Source organism: Lepus europaeus, chromosome 22, assembly GCF_033115175.1.
Source record: "Lepus europaeus isolate LE1 chromosome 22, mLepTim1.pri, whole genome shotgun sequence".
Lineage (NCBI taxonomy): Eukaryota > Metazoa > Chordata > Mammalia > Lagomorpha > Leporidae > Lepus > Lepus europaeus.
In genome coordinates this window covers 12,779,795-12,798,537 of record NC_084848.1, presented here as the reverse complement: position 1 = coordinate 12,798,537, position 18,743 = coordinate 12,779,795, and the positions used below count along the sequence as shown (strand labels likewise).

At 48.5% G+C, this 18,743-nt stretch overlaps 1 protein-coding gene across 7 annotated transcripts in view; it reads right to left on the bottom strand.

Annotated features, from left to right (window-relative positions):
* Nucleotides 1-559: 559 nt before the first annotated feature.
* Nucleotides 560-18,743, bottom strand: part of FOXN3 (forkhead box N3) — a 445,254-nt gene continuing 427,070 nt past the window's right edge. For all 7 annotated transcript variants that reach the window (XM_062181136.1, XM_062181141.1, XM_062181142.1 and 4 more), the window contains one exon: nucleotides 560-7,312. In XM_062181136.1, the coding sequence (XP_062037120.1) occupies nucleotides 6,730-7,312 (583 nt within the window). In that variant the 3' untranslated portion in view covers nucleotides 560-6,729. The remainder of the gene's footprint in view (nucleotides 7,313-18,743) is intronic.

The following is an 18,743-nucleotide window of genomic DNA, read 5'->3' as shown; positions in this document are numbered from 1 at the left end:
ACGGCCAGGAGATACCACCTGGGCAGCCCGAGGTGTGTGGGGCCCGGGGCCGGCGCTACTGGGGTTACCACTGAGTGACCTTTATGGTTGGTCTAGGGGAAAGTGCCTGCAGAGAGGGCACTCAGAAAACCAAAGTCACCACAAAAAGAACCCAAGAAACTCCAGCGTCACTATCCCCTCCTCCGGCAGGTGACTGGTGCCCCGTGCTCGTGCCTGGCTCCAGCCCCCTCTCGCCCACCCACTCTTTGTTGGCTCCTGCAGTGAGTGTGCACAGGGGGTTGGGCTGGGTCCCTGAGCACTGGTGGAATCAACTCTGGAAGATGAGGGTCCGCCCCCACGGCCTGGGATAGTCCAGCTTCCCATGATCCACAAGTTCTAAGGCGGGAGACCTGCCACCCAACAGTTCTTGACACCAGACAGAGTGGGTGAGCAGGACCTGTGTGTGTGCATTTGTGTATCTGCAGACAGGTGTGTGACCGTCTACTCAACACAACGATGGGTATTCTAAGTGCAGCCGCGCCCCCAAAACCAGACTGCAAAGAACCGCACACACACCCCACCGAACGATAAATGATTTTTACTGCTCAGCATCTGCATAGGGAGACACACTGCACACAATACTACGTGGTGCTTCTCTTCATTGATGCAACTCAGTAATTTTTATTGCAACTGGAAGACAATACATCACAGAAACTTTATGGTAGGTCTGGGGGGAAGTGTTATTTACAATAAATGATGAAATAGTTTGTCTTTGGCAATATGATTACACATGAAGAATGCAAGATGCGAGTATGGACGCCTCCGAAGCAGCGCCACCAAGTCCCTAGGTTCAGCTGCTGGCGTCTGTCTCCACACTGCTGCTTTAGGTTAACACAAACACAAATGAACGTCACGTTCTTTCTCCTTGATGGTTCTCCCTTTCTATTCATGATATTGGCAGTTTCATACAGAAAAAAAAAATTGGCTTTTGAAAAATTATTACTCCTGTAAATTAATTTGGCCATTTAGGTCTATTGGCCAGGAAACGTCAGATGACCCTAAGCATCAAGAGTAAACCTCTTGGTCTTCTGATTGCTTTATCACTGTCTTTTTTTTTTTTTTTTCTGTAAAGCAAAAACAAAACTCAAGAAATGTTACAGAATCAGAGTATAAAAAATGTACAAGTGTATATGCTTCCCAGACACACAGAGACTGTTCTTCCTCCACATGTTCACCATGGCAGTGTAAGTAGTGAGTGTGATGACACAGCAGGAAACTGGTTACTGCAGCAGCCATGAGCTCAGATGGTCTCAACGACACATCCTCCAGAAATGCCGAAAGCTTCAATAACTGATAGGGTGCTAAGGTTCATCTAACGAGAGGCGGAAGGGGCTGGGGAGCTCAGGCCAGTCATGAGAGGATGGAATAGGGCTTCTAGGTTTGATGGGTTCGCCATATCGAAGTCTTTGAGAATCCAATATGGAGTATCAATTATTTGCAAAAGGTGGACATGGCTGTTCCCCGCTTTTGCAAATGAAATACAGTGGAACCACACTGTTGTATAGATTCCAAATAAATAGATTTCAATGCTAACAGAACAACAGGAAGGGTACTTGTGAGCATCTCGCCGTAAGTCAGAAATGGTGTGATTTCAGAAACCCCACAGCAAGACGCAGCACCATAGACACATCGGTTTCGGCCATTCAAAGATGGACTGTTTAAACAAATTGTGTTTTCCTTCCGTAATTTTTGGTCAGTGAAGCTAGCACTTGTTTGCTGAACTGTGGAAGAATTGCAGGGTCACACACATTATTCATGATAAAGCAACCGAGCTGATGAATCTGCGCTTAATTCAAGAATAACCAGCATGAGTGAGAGAGAGAGAGAGAGAGAGAGAGAGAGAATGAAAATGAATGGGAGTTAACCACCATCGCTGGTGCTCTCTCAGAGGAAGAGAGCTTCGCAGGTGAATTCACAAAGGTGGGCGGATCTCCACAGAACACCGAATGCCGTGTGTACATCCTCAGGAATCTCCAGAAACAAGAACACCACACAATGTATATACTTTGATTTACACATCCCATTACAAAGGGAGAGAAAGACACCATTACAACTTCGTAACTGTGTTAACTGCATTAAGAAACCAAAGTCCAGAGTTTGGCAGATAACTAAAAGAGGGTTATCACTTAGGTTATATAGCAAAAAGTGTTGATGTATAGTATATATAGTAGTATAAATAATAAAAAAGTATTATTTAAATTAGGTCACAGTGCTGTGTTATGTGCATAACAGTGTTTGATATAGTATTGGTGGGCTGGGACCTACGACACTAAGGACTCAACTGTCAACACTGGTTAGGTCACGGTCAAGAGGGGGACACAGAGTTCCGATGTTTTCTTTTGGTGGCAAAAATCCTGAAGAGGAAAGAAAAATACTTCTCTACAGAAACATAAAAATCAATCACAACATCTGGGCAGCTGTGATCCACCAGAAAGAAACGAGTCCCAACCTGAATAAAGTCGAAAGGGAAGGAGAAGTCACATTGAATTTAATCCAATCTCATATGGAAAACCCTCTCGTTTAGGTCACTTGTACGTAACTCTGGTTCCTGCAGAACGAGCCCTTCAGTGAGAGGTCGGAGAGAGACCTGCTCAGGTGGAGCGGAGTAATTGAACCTGGAGTCGGTAGCGCTTGGCACTGAGAAATCCTGATATGTTGTAGGACTCTGGGCTGGACACAGGAGCCATCTGCACAGTGTTCACGCTACAGGAGCCGTCCCTCAGGAGGGGGCACTAGTCAACACCATGGCCTCTTCCCAGAATGTCCCATGGCGGTTAACGGCTGTGGCCAGCAAGCACCGGACACAAGGAACGTCCATTCTTGGGAAAGGCCTCCAAGCACATCCCTTAAAAACTCAGCCCCAAGGTGGAAAGCCTGCCACAGCTGTCTTGGCCGTGGCTCTCTCAAACCAACATCCACACGTGGGCTTGGTTCACTTTCCTTCCAGATACACAGCTTCACCAATGGACTCTTGAGAGCATGCTGATCGAGAGAGGGTAGGGAAATAGGAGCTTATGACATAAGGCTGGGAAAAACCTACGATGCCAACGCTTGCCACAGAGTACTAGATAAAGATAAAAGACAATCATAGTAGGATAAAAATAAACTGTCTATGTGTATATCATTTAAGATGTAAGATTTCTCTTACATGTGTCCGAGGGCCCAATAGCAAGTAGCTGTAGATGTCATGGTGCTGATGTGTTGTTTTTCCAAAGCATCTTTAAATATTGCTATAGTTCCCCACTTCCCCTCCCCCCGCCCCAGGTGAGTATGAGATACTGGAATGACACACGAACCACTACTTCTCCCAGCAGGAGAAACGCAGCCAGAGCGGCCCACCCCTTAACGGTACTTGGGCGATCGGTTAGACTAATGGATACAATGTGCTAGTTTGGAAGCTAAAAGAACACCTGACGCTTGGGAACGAATTCCAAGACTAAAGTGAATGACACTTAAGCAAAATATTCTTTCACAAATAGGCTTGTGCTTAAATTGTCTACTGCTCTTGGAGGAGGGGATAAGAGAGGGTGCCTCCTGCCCCTTGGCTTGTTACGGACGTGGACACCTCATTCCGCAATGAATGCTACAAACAGCCACATACACATGGATACTGCTTGTTTCTTCGCAACAATCAAAATACAAAGTTCAACACAATTGAGCCATTGTTTTGGTTATGCATAATGTGTATGCCTCCAAAAACAGAAGAAAAATAGAAAAAGTCCCCTCACTAAAGTTTCCCCAACACGTCTTCCAAGCACATCCCACGAAGGTGCCACGGGAGACTCAGGAAAATACTTAGAAAGCTGCCCGATGAGGTATTTATGCAAAAAGAGTAGTTCTGGAGTTAAGAACACACTTTATAAGATATTCATCTATTTTCTCAAAGAGATCAGAAAAGTAAATCACACACATTGCATTTTATTATTTTCTAAAAGAAGCCTTCGCCCCTTTAGAAAAATGAAATGAGGGGAGACAGCCCACTGCGGGGGGTTTCACTGGGAGAAGCCCCCTGCCAGAAACAGCCCTGCCTTCCAGGAGAGAGAAGTCGGCATTTCCTCACCGTGGCGGGGGCGGGGAGGTGGGGGTTGAGGCGGTGGTCTTTGGGCTGGGTCAGGTGGCAGCACAGGTAAGTGCTGCTCAGGTCCCACGGCTGTGGACCGAATGGCCTTTGGGGTGTCAGATGTTCGGGTCGAGGGAGGGAGCAGAGCACTACCAAAGTGCATCTGGGTTCCCACCCACACCCTCAACCAAGACGCTGCACGTCCTCAGGCGTGGGAAGGACCCTCCCCCGTTCTCTCCTCAGCAACCAAAGGAAGATGCAAGTGGCAACGCCCTGTGGATTCGCACTGTGCTGGCTGCTGGCTCGGCGTGGGCCCACAACTGCCCCATGGAGAGAGTCTGGGATCTCCACAGCCTCCTCCCGCGCCCCCACCACCGGACCCCACCCGAGTGGGTGTTTTTGCTTCAGAGCTGCCATCCGTTTGGATGGAAGATCATATTCATCGACAGGTTTCTCTTTGGATCTCTCTGCTCAATGTCTGATTTTCCAGGCAAAGATGACAGGGTTTCTGGCCTACGTGACACCATGTGGTTGTCTACATTCAGCTCTCGAAATCTCGTGGTCTTAATTCCTGGCTGGTTGATGCGCTCGGGCGGTGGACAGGCCGGCCGGCCTTTCTTCCTGCGAAATGGCGCTGCCGCCACACAGCCGGCCGTCCTCACCCCTCGGTCTCGCTTCCTCCGTCACACGTACCCCATCTCCTACCCTCACCCAAATAAGGCCCACTAGCAGGTTGCCCCTTCTCCTGGCAAATTTGCATAATGATTCACTGCCTTTGTCCCTAGAACCGAATCACGGCAATGATTTTTCTCAAGTCAGCGTCCCATGCTACTCTTGATTCTATCATACACACTCACTACTAAGTTTGCCCTCAGATTATTGCGTCATGTGAAACACGAACAGACAGAGAAAGGACACACTTTTCAACAGAGAACCGGAGGGGTCGGGGGCTGAGTGCACACAAGGCAGTAGAGAGTTCAACCATCCAAGCCCCTACCAGAGCATGAAGATATTTTTATATTGCAGAGTAAGTTCCCCAACAGTCAGAATTTGTCCCTGAAGAAGGTTAAACCTTAAACACCTGCTTCAAAAAACCAAAACAAAATAACCCAGAAAGGAAAAACAAAAAACAAAAACAAAAACAAAACCAACAAAAAGTGAAAGAAAAAAGAAAGAAAAGAAGAAAACCAAAATAACCTCTGAGCCTAAGGGCGTAAAAATTAGAGGCATAGTCTTTTCTCTATTTTCTCTATTTATATGAAAATAATTCATGCGTCATGCTAAATACATTATTTACCGTACAAGAACTTTGTTATTTTTGAATAAAAAAAAATGTTTGTTTTCGTGATTTTTTTTTCTTTTTTCTTTTTTCTTCAAAGGAATCCATGCATGGTGGATCAGAAACGTCTGCCGGCTACACTGGCTGAATGTGGAAACCACTGATTTTTGCAAAGATGAACCTGACATTGATTTGCAAACCCCATTTGGAGGGCAGAATGGGGGTTACTTTATTTGAGTTGATTTTTTTGCCACTTTTTTTGTTTGTTTGTTTTGCTTTGTCTGTCAATGTGCCTTTACTCTTTTAAAAAAATACACAATACGAATGGCAGGTTCTGGAGCTTTCTGTTTTGTTTTGTTTTGCCCACTTGGATCAAATGGTTTTGACAGAAAAAGAGCTGTACCATTATTTCCTTAACAGCTACTGTGCTTTCGTGACCGCCCGAGACCGCTCTTCCCTCGGGCGCTTAAGACACAGCTTACTTTTTGCGTGTTTCCTTCTCACTCTCATTCTGCGTGTTGCGTCTTGTGTGTTTGTGTTTGTGTTGTGTGTGTGTGCCCAGGGCCCACCTTCAGGCTCATGGCTTTTGGAACTTTTTCTTAATTGACTCTAGAGTAGAATTCAAAGATTAGCAGCTTCCCTACAGACGCACCCGGTTTCCTCTCTCAGTCGCTGACACCTGACGGATCTGACCGGTTCCGTCAGTGTCCACCAAGCGAGCTGCCTCCAGGCTTCATGGTCACGAGGCGCACAGGACCAGAGGCCGAGGCCCCGTGCGCACTGCGTGGCAACGCCAAGGGCCCTCCTGGCACAACGGCATGCCCAGGGCCACGGGTACGGGTCGTCCTTCTTCCTAATCGCGTTCCTTTCTGCTACTCAGTGAGCCCAGCTGGGTGGGCGACCTGACTCTTTCAACCTGAGGGTTGGGCCTGCACGCTGGTCGCTTTGCACACGTGCCTTCTGCGTGCCGCGCGTGTGAATCCCGCGGCATCGCTGTGGACATCCCTGGGGATTTAGCCACACGTCTCTGACAAGCTGGAGGAAGCAATGGTAATGTTGGCTTTTTCGGTTTTGTCTTCAGATAATGAAAAGCTTTTGTAAAACGGCTGAGTGTCAACATGAGTTCTATGGCTTCAATCTCCTTTAAAAATAAAATTCTTAAGGGTCCAAAATAAAGGAAAGGGGGCAAATTAAAAAAAAAAAAAAAGAAGAAGAAGAAAAGAAAAGAAAGAAAACCAAACCCAAAAAAAAAAAAAAAAAAAAGTTACTGATATTGCCACAAATCATTACAAATCTCCTGACATGCTGAAACCAAATGGCCGTAAGTTCAAAACAAATCAGTGACTTGTTTTCAATTTTTTGTGGTTTCCTTTTGCTCCTTCTGCCCCTTTGCCGTCCGATTGGTGATGTTGTTCAAACAGGACCTAATCCCCGCCAGGTGCAGGAGCGACCCGGCCGCCTCCTTCATTTCCTCATCGTCGCTCTCGGGCGGCTTTTCCGTGCGTCTCTTTTTGAGGGGCAGCGTGTCGCTGGGGACCTTCCTGGTCTTGGCGACGTGCTGGCGCTTCTTGTGCTGGGATGCGTACCCGCTGTCCCCGAGGGCGTCCTTGACCTCCTTCTGGCTGGGCTTCCGGTCGTCCTCCTCGGTGTCGCTGTGGCTTTCGTGGCTCTGGAAGCTCCCTTCGCTGCCCTCGCTGCCCTCCTGGTTCCCCTTCGTGGCGAACTCGTAGTGGTCGTCGGCCGAGGAGGAGGAGGAGGAGGAGGAAGAGGAGGAGGAGGAGGAGGAGATGGAGTCGCTGGCGGGCGAGGTGCTCCGGGCGTTGGAGGACTTGGCACTGCTATAGTTGTGATCTTCCTTGGGGTCTCCGCTGACCACCGGGGAGCCGCACGATGGCTCGCTCTCAGTCCGCATCCGGCAGCCGCTGACGCCGTTCCTGCAGGGTGAGCACAAGGGGAGGGGAGGGAGACAAGGAGGGGACACAGGTTAGACCCTGGCTGACGGAGCTCCCTGGCAGCCCACCTGCCCGTGCCCATCAGCTCCTCTGCTGTCCGAGGGGGCGGTGCCCACGCGGCGGGGCCATGGCTGGATCTATTCGAAGGCAGGGTTCTAAATCCTGACACTCAGCTCTGCCCCGCTTATCTCCCATCCATGGCATTTCCACCTGATTTGTGTGGCTGAGCCGTCAAAACGCCACTCCCTGAAGTGACAGAGGTGGCGGCTCCATCTGCGACATTGAACCACGGAAATTAAGCTGGGCTTGGTTTCACGCCCCCCCCACCCCCCACCCCCCAGCGTCGTGGAGTCAGACACGGCCAGACAATGCTGGCTGGGAACTTCAGAGAGAAAGACACATGCTCTCTTCTGAAGCCGTTTCATTAGGAGGCTTTTGCATGAAGACCAAGTCCAGCGTGCAGCAAAAAGAGACGCCTGCCGTGCGGTGACAGCTTTTCACTCACGCACCCCCTCCCTCATTCATTCAATCTGCAAATATTCACTGAGCACCTAATAGAGACGCACGCCCGGAGGGAGGCTCAGACAGACCCGGGGCAGAGATGCAGCCGTCTCACAAGGAGGCGAGGCATGGCTTGATCCCAGCCGAGAGAGCCGGGAGCCTTTGCGGGGCCGCGCCTCCTGCCAGGCGCTCTGCGGGGTCTGCCTGGGTGAGTGTGTGGAGGCTGTGAAGTGGATACCCGCCCGCGTAGTTGACAGTGGCCAGGAGTGAGGCCTGGAGAGCTTTAGCGTCTCCCTTAACTGCGACCAGAACCGAAGGCCGAGTCTGAAGTTCAAGCTCGCAGCCACATCATCCGAGCGGTTCTCACTCGTGCCTGCCCAGTAATGAGATTCCCTGAGACGCATCCCCACGAGGATCCCACAGCAGTCACACGTGCTGACGTCCCTTGTGGGAGGAGCAGGGGACGGGTGTGATGGGAAGAGGAGGTCGTGCCTGCGGGCGCCTGGACCAGGCGTGGCCATCAGGAAAGCGGGGCCCAGAGGCCAGGCCCCACGTGCTGTGTGGCTGGGCAGCAGCTGTATTTCTGATGTGGGAATCAGAGGGCTGTGGGAGCCACACTCCCAGGGCCCAGAGCTGCTCCCAGCTGGGGGAGAAGGAGGAGCGTGCCGGGGAGGGAGATGTGGCATCTGCCCTTGGCCGTGAGGCTGAAGGGTCTGGGCAGGCGTGAGAGATGTTCTGCTGCACCACGGCAGCCCCATTTCCTGGGCGCACACGCCGCTCAGCACATGTTTACGGCACCTCCCTTCCCCTCCCCAGACAGCACATCCCACACCCTCACAAACTGCACGAGACTGCATCTTGTCTGTCTTCCCGTTATGGTGTCACTTCTACAAGGCTGGCCGGCACTGTACTGGGTGCCCGGCGGACACCCGGCATCTAGAACGAGGAGGTGAGGGAACAGGTGGAATCCTGCACTGCCACCAGTTACCATTTACCAGCCCAGCCCAGGGCTACAGCAATGGTGCTGAAAGCTACAGGGTCAGAAACACCCAGGAGACCAGCAGAGCGTGTGCCTCCTCCTCTCTGGTTGGCACAGAGAGGCCTCGGTGGCAGCCCACTCGGTCAGAAGGAAAGAATTCTCAAGGTAAAGGTGCAGGGGCAGTGGAGGGGGGTGAGCCTCTCTTTCCTGGGCTTCCAGGGCAGGACCCTCTGCTGCACATGCGCTGATACAGAGGACACGCACGGTGACGTCCCCCGGCAAAATGCATGCAGGCCGTGACCACAGCTTATCTTGTGCCAGATGTCTCAAGACCACCGTGACCACCCCCTGCCCTGCAGGCAATGATCACGTGCACATTTCTACAGCAAAGGCCAACTGCGTTCCAGAACAGTCCGGTTGTGTTCCGTACTCTCCGATGCTGCATCCACACCACCTCCCCAGACCCCCCAGGCTTTCGAGCCTGAATCTCGTCCCTGGTCCTCGGGGGCTTAGTGGTGACCTGGAGGGGCTGTTTCACCTCTGGCTTTCCTTGGCCACCCAGGGCTCCGTGAGGGTCCATGCCAAGCCCCTAGCACAGAGGAAGGTTCTTGGCAGTGCACCGTCCGTTCTGCCTACTCTCCTGCCTTTGCCGAAGGAACCCCGTGGCTTCCTGCTGCTGTGACGTGCTTTGCCCGGGGAAGCTGGTCTCCTCTTTCTATTCTGGGTCAGCAGGTTGAAGGGAACCTACAGAGTAAGAGCACCACCGGCACCCTGAGAGAGGGAGCCCTCAAGTGCCTGCCTGTGAACACAGCCCCTGAGCTGGGGGCCCTCACTATCTATCTTCTGCAGACGCCTTGGTAGCTCTTGGGGACGTAAAAAAGACTGGGAGAAGATTGATGGGAGGGGCTACCAGACAGGAAGCCTGGCAAAGGGAACTAATTGCTACTAACAGTTAATTACAGCAAGTGAAAACGAAAGTCTGGTTAGGTTTCTCCTGACCTACTGTAAAACACAAAATGAATGAACCCACTGCATGGCATCTGGCAGTCTTACAGTGAACTCAGCCACGCCTGGCGGAGCAAACTGGGCGACGTCTTGGAGCCGATCGAGTCAGTTCTGAGGCTCCTGTTTTCGTAGAAGAACTTGGGGCTATAGGGTTCACTTCAGTACCAGAGTTCAGCAGAGTAGGATCTCCCTCTGAAGATGGCAGAGGAGGTGACTGAGAGACCCAGGAGGGTGAGGACGGCGAGGGGGCCACCAGGGCGCCCCCGGGGAAGGGAGACTGTGGCTCATTCTGCGTTTGCCCCCTCTTTCCCAAAGTTTGGAATTCTTTTCAGTGAAAAGCTGGGAAGGGGGGAGGTGGAGAAACGCACTCAGAGCAGAAACATTAATTAAATCTGTGTCCGTGCTACCAGGAGAGGAGGGCTTCTATGCCTGAGAATCCTCACTCTCTAACAGGGCGAAGGCAGCAGCATTAGCGAGGTGCTTCAGGGCCCAGTGTTGTGGCACAGCGGGTAAAGCCGCCGTCTGCGGTGCCGGCACCCCATATGGGTACCAGTTCATGTCCCGGCTGCTCCACTTCCAATCCAGCTCCCTGCTAATGGAAAAGCAGCAGAAGATGGCCCAAACACTGGGGCCCCTGCACCCACGTGGGAGACCTGGAAGAAGTTGCTGGCTTCGGCTTGGCTCACCCTAGGCCTTCGCAGTCATCTGGGAAGTGAACACTGGGTGGAAGACCTTTCTCTCTCTCTCTCACTTTGACTTTCAAATAAAATAAATAGATCTTTAAAAAAAATAGAGATGCTACAGACCCACTAGACCCAAACTGAGGCTTGCATCTTAAGGAAATTCCATGAATGAGAGGAGCACAGAAAAGAAAATTATTCCATAGTCCCTGATGCCATCTTGCGGAGGGCAGGGTCTCTGGCACCACCCAGCCTCATGCTGTTTGGAACACTGCCTGGCTCAGCCACGTTATAGATAAACAGAAGCTCACAGGCATCTGGGCTTGTCCAAGGTGGCCAACAGGCAGTGCCCAGGCACAGCTTGAGTGGGAATGAGAAATGTCTCCCTGTGGCCCCTGGAGAAAACAGCTGACCCCGAGGAGTACCAGAAACAAATCCATCCATGGACAGCATTCCGGGATGAAAACGGGGACACAGCACAACTGTAGGAAGTGAGAATTAAAATATAAATGCATCTCTCCTCAACTGGCGAGATCAACTTTCCTTGAGCTTTTTAGCCTGGGCTCATAATCCATAAATGACACACAAAACTCAGCAGGAGGTGACAAGCTCCTTCAATTATTAACAACTTGGCACAACGGGATTCCTGATGGCCCAAGCCGGCAGCATGGACTTGGTGTCAAGTGCTCGCCACTGCAGGGGTTGTCATGAAAGGAACCCCAATGCTTAGAAGCAGCCAGCCACCCCGAACACACTGGAAAGTGAATTTCTAACCACTCCTCAAAAATCATTCATGAAAACGAACACGGGATACATATGAAACACCTGCAATTTTTTAGTTTTAGATGAATTTACGGGTAATGATACAATTAGCATAAATTAAAGCCAGCTGCTTTTTACTAGGCCTCTGGAAGTTTAAAGCATGTGGCGTAAGCAAACCACACGCTAAATAAAACCTGGTGTTTATTCTCTTGTCAAAAAGCAGGGAAATGTTGAACCTAAAAATGGAGAAGTCACATTAGTTCAAGCCAAGAACGAGAGATGCTTGCAACAAACAAGGGAAGGTACAAGCTTACGACTCAACGACTGCTTTGCCAACCATTTGCTCCATTACCGTGTGATGAGCCAGTGTGCACCTCCACCTTTCACCTGGTACCCTCGGTTCTCTCTGGAACCGGTGGCTCAACACCTAGAGGCAAGCACGTAGGGTAGCTGCCGTCTCAGGGGATTTATGCTGATTTCTTGCCAGGCATGAAAAGATGCAGACAGAATGAATTACAGGTGCAGGGCACCTGAGCAAGTGCACCCCTCCTGTCCAGAACCATCCACAAATAGAAAGACAAGGGAGAAGAGATGCCTAGGAGATTCCACGCCACCCGAGTGGCAGAGAGACCTACGGGTGGTCTTCCTCTGACTTCAACACACAAGTGCCCAGGGAAAGTAGAGCAACCTACTTCTAAGGCACTGATGGGGTCACTAGGGAGGAAGAGGGCTTTCAGAGAGCCACACAGACATCCATGTGCTCAAAGGACCTCCCCTGCACACGAGAAAAATCTAAAAACAACCTGAAATGGGAGATCAAGAGTCTGGGTTTCCCCAAAGTGAATGCGTACCCTAGCACTGGAACAAGGACTCGGACTGAGGGGGTGGGGAGGGAGCGGCAGCCCAAAGGCTTATTCTAGGTTGCTGCATGGTTCCTGTGCACCCCCGCCTCACCTCGAAGGGAGTGAAAGTGGCCTCAGGTATTATGGTTGCTCAGGCTCCCAGCAAAGCACATCCTCTCTGGGGGAACACACTTTATACCTGAGCCACAAAGAGCTCCTAGAGATAAGATTTCAAGGGGCGCAGACTCAAAACACTCTTTACACACAGAGGAAACAAACCACCATAAGTAAGAGGCATAGAATCCCAACTGGAAACACGGAAAATAGTGAAATAGATACGGAATGTAATGTGTGCTTAAATAAACACAAGATGCTACTGAAAAATGTCAGAAAGGAATGACGAACTGTAGAATGAAACAGGCGGATTTTGGAGAGCACAAAGTAGAATTTGGAGAGGAAAACCCAGGCCCTAGGAATGACAGAGGTCAAGTTGAGCTGAGTGGTTAGGATGCCCGTGTCCTGTAGCAGAGGACCTGAGGCTGACGCCCAGCTCTGGCTCCTGACTCCAGCTTCCTACTAATGCAGCCCACGGGAGGCAGTGGCGATGGCTCAGCTGACTGGACTCCTGCACCTGTGTGAGGACCTGGACTGGGTACTGACTCCTGGCTTTGCCTTGGCCACTGTGGGCACTTTGGGAATGAACCAGTGGATAGGAGCTCTCTCTCTCTCTGCCTTTCAAATAAATAAATAAAACTTCTGAGAGAGAGAGAGAGAGAGAGGACAGAGGAGGAGGGGGGGGGAGAGAGAGAGAGAGAGAGAGAGAGAGAGAGAGAGAGAGAGAAACTGAGTGCAGTTAAAGAAAAAGAGAAGTGGAAGGTGGATGTGCCAGTGCTAGACAGAACACAGCAGAGAGGAAAGACAGACAGGCAGGAAATCTCTGCCATTCAAATAAATAAATAAATACATCTTAAAAAAAAAAAAAGAATGTATTTCAGGAAAAAAGAAAATGATCCAACAAGGAAAGCCTAAGATGTAAATTAAGTGATCAGGAAAAAAAAAGGTAAGTTCTAACTAACTGTATCACTCAGTAATAATGAAGACTAAGGCGCTTAACAAAAACAAACAACAAAACCACAAAAGAACCAGAGTGTCAGAAAAACACAGCATGTCCTCTGAGAGGCAGAGAGGTCAAAGCATCCCAAGGGCCCTGTATTGATGAGGTTAAAGATAAAGATTGACTTGAGAGCCTTTTAAAATATTCATGTGGCAAGTACTAACAGCAATACTAAAACAACTGAAACAGAACATCTGACTTCGAAAGCATGAGAACAAGTAGAGAAATGGGAGACTCTCCATCAATTTAAAATTATGCTAGACAAGGAAAGTTCCTGGGAACTTTCAGATGTACAGAAATGCTAAATACAAGCCAGCGCCGCGGCTCACTAGGCTAATCCTCTGCCTTGCAGCGCCGGCACACCGGGTTCTAGTCCCGGTTGGGGCGCCGGATTCTGTCCCGGTTGCCCCTCTTCCAGGCCAGCTTTCTGCTATGGCCAGGGAGTGCAGTGGAGGATGGCCCAAGTGCTTGGGTCCTGCACCCCATGGGAGACCAGGATAGGCACCTGGCTCCTGCCATTGGATCAGCGCGGTGCGCCAGCCGCGGCGGCCATTGGAGGGTGAACCAACGGCCAAAGGAAGACCTTTCTCTCTGTCTCTCTCTCTGTCCACTCTGCCTGTCAAAAAAAAAAAAAAAAAAAAAAAGAAAAAAGCCAAATACAATGACCAAAGTGAATGCAAATGTATCAATACAAGTGGACCACACATCTTCAGCTAAGAGGTACTGGCAGAGATTGAAAAAAAGCCATATGCTGTCTCCACGTGGTGAACCGAAAACAGAAGGACAGAGAAAGGTTAAAAGCAAAAGGAAGGAAGAAGTTGTAGCATGCTGGCACAGTGATACTAGAATGAAATAAGATGGTTTGAAGGCAAAAATCATTACTAGAGATTGAGAGAGGCATTAAACACTCATCAAACTTCAAGTCATCAGGAAGACATAACAGTTCTAAACATTCTCCATAAACTAGCTTCAAAATACACACATCTGAAAGTAAAGAATGACCAAGAGAAGCGGGCAATCTATCTTGTAATGGAAGATTTTAACATGCCACTCTCAGGATTCAATCTGATCAACACACACACACACACACACACAGGGTTAGCATGGAGAGGATCTAAGCTAACGAACATATATAACATGAGCGAATAATGGAAAAGGCATATTCTTTTGATGCACACATGGAATATATTTTTAAAAAAGCAGATTTACAGCTTTTTACCAAGATGGTGCTGAAGGCAAAGAAAGAAGCTCCTGCTCCTCCCAAAGCTGAAGCCAAAGCAAAGGCCAAGGAGGCCAAGGAGGCAGTGCTGAAAGGCGCCCACAGCCGCAAAAACAAACAAAACCGCAGCCATCCACGGCACCTCCCGCGCAGCCCAGACACCCCGGGAGGAGCCCCGGGGAGGAGCGAGCTTGCGCTCTGTGCATCATCAGGTTCCGCACCACTCAGTCCGCTGTGGAGCAGGCAAAAGACAGCAGCCCCTGGCGCTCACTGTGGACGCCGAGGCCAAGGGGCTTGAACCGCAGGCTGTGAAGGGGCTGCAGGACACGGCCGCAGCCGCCTCAGCACCCGGTCAGACCTGGTGCAGCGGAGTAGGCGCACATTCCACTGGCTCCCAACTGGGACGCTCTGGGCACTGCCAACAAGACTGAATCATCGAAACGCAGCCCACCGGGCTCATTCTACATCTATGTTTTTCCAACATAAAACAAATTTTAAAAACCTAGATTTACATTAGCCCAAACAGTAAGCCTCAACAAATTCCAAAGAAGCAGTATTGTTGTACCGATGAATTCTCTGATGAAAATGCACAGACGCTGATGGTCAGTGTTGAAGCCACCTTCTCTCTGATTTGGAAATTCAAAGACACACTTCTAAAAATACTCCCGGGGTTAAAGAAGAAACAAAAACGGAAAACAGAAAATTCTTAGAACTTAACAATAATGAAAATGAAAGCTACCAAACATGTGGGATGCAAATAAGCAGCAGTTGAAAGAAAACCAGAACCTTAAACTTTTATAGAAAAGGAAGAAATGTTTATGGATCTAATCCAGGCAAAGAAAAAATAGCAAAAATCAATGAAATGGAGGACAAATGCAATGAAGAACTAATAAAAAGTTGATTCTTTGGGGGAAAAACCTATAGCAAGATTAATCAGTCCAAAACTAAGTGATGATACAAATGTAATAAGGGACACAAACTGGACATAGCTATAGAAGAGATTTAAAAAGACCACAAGACACATTACAAGTAATTTTATCCCAATATATTTGAAAACTCAGGGGAAATGGACAAAATCCTAGATTTAACAAAAATGAATTCAAAAGGAAATTTAAAAAACACAAGTATCCTATAATTATTACATGCAAAAGCCCTAGACTGTTGGAAGCAAGTTCCGTCAAATGTTAGACAACAAAAAATTCCAGTCTCTATAAAATCTTTCAGAAAATCTAAGGGTGAACACTCCTTAATTTATTGTATGAGGCTAATGGAACTCTGACATTACATCACACCACACACATCACACAGTTACACACACACACGCACACAATTTACAACAGCAGGAAAAAAAAAACAAAAAAACTGGACTACATAGAGTAATTCTAACTGAAGACCCCTTTAGGAAAAAAATTACAAAGCTGAATTGAGAGACATTGAAGACTTAAATAAATGGACAGGTTCATAACATATTCTCAGACTGAAAGATGTTGAAGGGAGTAGTATTAATCCTCTACAAACTAATCCACAGGTTCAATACAATTCTTGTAAAAAAATCACAATAGGAGGTGTTTTGTTTTTCTTTTTGTCTCTATTCCCTTTTCCTCAATTCATCAAGCTGATTCTAGGTACAGGAGCCAAGAATAGTAAAGCTATTTGAAAAATAACAAGGAGAGAGAATCTGTGCTATGAGACCTAAGACTTACTATAAAAGTCTAGTAATTCAATGTGGTGTTGCTGTAAGACAAGACAAATATCAAATGGGATCAAGAATTCTCCAAATAACTATAAATGTAAAGAAACCTTATACATATTAGAACTGTCTTTTAAATCAATAGGGGAAGGGGGGTAACTTAATAAATGATGTTGGGATAACTAACTATCCGTCTGGAAAAATATATAAGTGCCTTTCTGCCTCACCACTCAACTCCAGGTAGATAACAGACTTAAGTAAGAATGAAAAAAACCTTAAATCTTCTAGAAAACACAGGAGGAGACTGTATGACTGTAAGGGTTAGGGAGAGATATTTTAAGATCCCAGGTTTCATTAAAGAGATTGATGCATGTGATTAATAAGCAAGAAATTAAGATGCTTAGTTTATCAACACATACACGCTAAAGAGAACAAAAAGGTCACCCACAAACTCAGAGAATTTGCAACACATGGAGTCAGCAAAGGAATAATATCCAACATACACAGAGAACTCCTACAACGAATGGCAAAAGAGAACCCAACAGAAAAATAAGCAAAATGCCGAATGGATAATCATAAAAGAGCGCTTCGGACAGCCGATTATGCATATGAAAAGTTGTGCGACATCTTTAGTGACAAGGGACACAGCAGCGAAAGGCGAGGGCGACGCCATTACCTGCTGTCCGGAACGGCCGCAGTATAAAGGACAACAATCCTACGTGTGTGTGGGTGTGCAGAAGACAGGACTACCACACCCTGATGGTGGCAATGTAAGTCAGTACAAGTGGTTTGGGAAACAATTTGGCACTGCCTTGTAGAGAATGTAACTCAGCCTCAAACCAACAATCTCACTCCTGCACATCTCATATGTATCTGGAGATACACAGAGGAACTTCCACAGCAACATTTCTTGTAATAACCAAGAACTATCAATTACTTAAATGTCTGTTTTTTACAAACTGTGGTATAGTTACATAAAGAAATAATATACAACAGTGAAAATGACTCACTGATGGTTTCATGCAGTAAAACAAACTTGAGCTTTAAAAAAGCGAGTTAGCAGGCTGGTGCTGTGACACTAAGCAGGTTAATCCTCCACCTGCAATGCCAGCATCCCACATGGGTTCTGGCCGGTTCTAGTCCCGGCTGCTCTACTTCCGGTCCAGCTCTCTGCTATGGCCTGGGAAAGCATAGAAGATGGCCCAAGTCCTTGGGCCCCTGCACCCATATGGGAGACCTGGAAGAAGCTCCTGGCTCCTGGCTTCAGATCAGCACATTGGCCATTGCAGATAATTGGGGAGTAAACCAGGGGAAGGAAGACCTTTCTATCTCTCCCTCTCAGTGTCTTTAACTCTACCTCTCAAATAAATAATTAAAATCTTAAAAAAAAGTTAGGGGGCTGATTCCATGGCTCACTTGGCTAATCCTCTGCCTGCAGTGCTGGCATCCCATCTGGGCACTGGGTTCTAGTCCCGGTTGCTCCTCTTCCAGTCCAGCTCTCTGCTGTGGCCCAGGAGGGCAGTGGAGGATGGCCCAAGTGCTTGGGCCCCTGCACCCGCATGGGAGACCAGGAAGAGGCAACCGGATCCTGACTTTGGATTGGCACAGCTCCAGCCGTTGCTGCCATTTGGGGAGTGAACCAATTGAAGGAAGACTTTTCTCTTGGTCTCTCCCTCTCACTGACTGTAATTCTACCTACCTCTCAGGTAAACAAACAAACAAACAAACAAACAAAAACAAATAGTGGGGCTGGCACTGTGGCACAGCAGGTTAAAGCCCTGGCCTGAAGTGCCAGCATCCCATGTGGGCGCCAGTTCTAGTCCTGGCTGCTCCTCTTCCGATCCAACTCTCTGCTATGGCCTGGGGAAGCAGTAAAAGATGGCCCAAGTGCTTGGGCCCTTGTACCCACGTGGGAGACCTGGAAGAAGCTCCTGGCTTCAGATTGGTGCAGCTCTGGCCATTGCGGACAATTGGGGAGTGAACCAGTGGATGGAAGACCTCTCTCTCTGTAACTTTTTCAAATAAATAAAGTAAATGTTTTAAAAAAATAAAAAAACCCAATAGCAAGCAAAACTAAATGATATATTGTTTACAGATACCAAAAGTACTTTCAAAAATATGGGAACGGTAAATGCAAAATTTGAGGTTGTGGTAGCCTTTCAGTGGACAGAGGCATCAGCAATGTTCTCCTGTTTTGAAGTCTCGCACGGATTCATTAGTGTCTTTTGAATCTTACGGGTTTCATCTATTCTGGTCTATGAACTGAATATTGGACCAAAAGAGAGAGCAGCCCCCCAAGCAAACAGGAAGCCTAATGATGGGGCTGTTACGAACAGGATACGGGGAATAACTTAAAGCTGCATAGAAGATTACTCCTTACCAGGGGTGAAATTCTATCTAGAAGACGGACATCACTTGGGCTAATGTACCTGTGAACTTAATTCTACCTGGGCCTCAGCTGTCACATGAAGGTGAGGTCTGAGATCCCTCCCAGCCCTAGAATTCGGTTCTCCAGAGGATGCACAGCAGGTTCGGGGCGGGGTGTGGGGGGGGAGCCCTTCCTGGGGAGCAACCAGAGCCCTTCCTCAGGGGCTTCTCCGGGCGACCACACATTTCTCCTG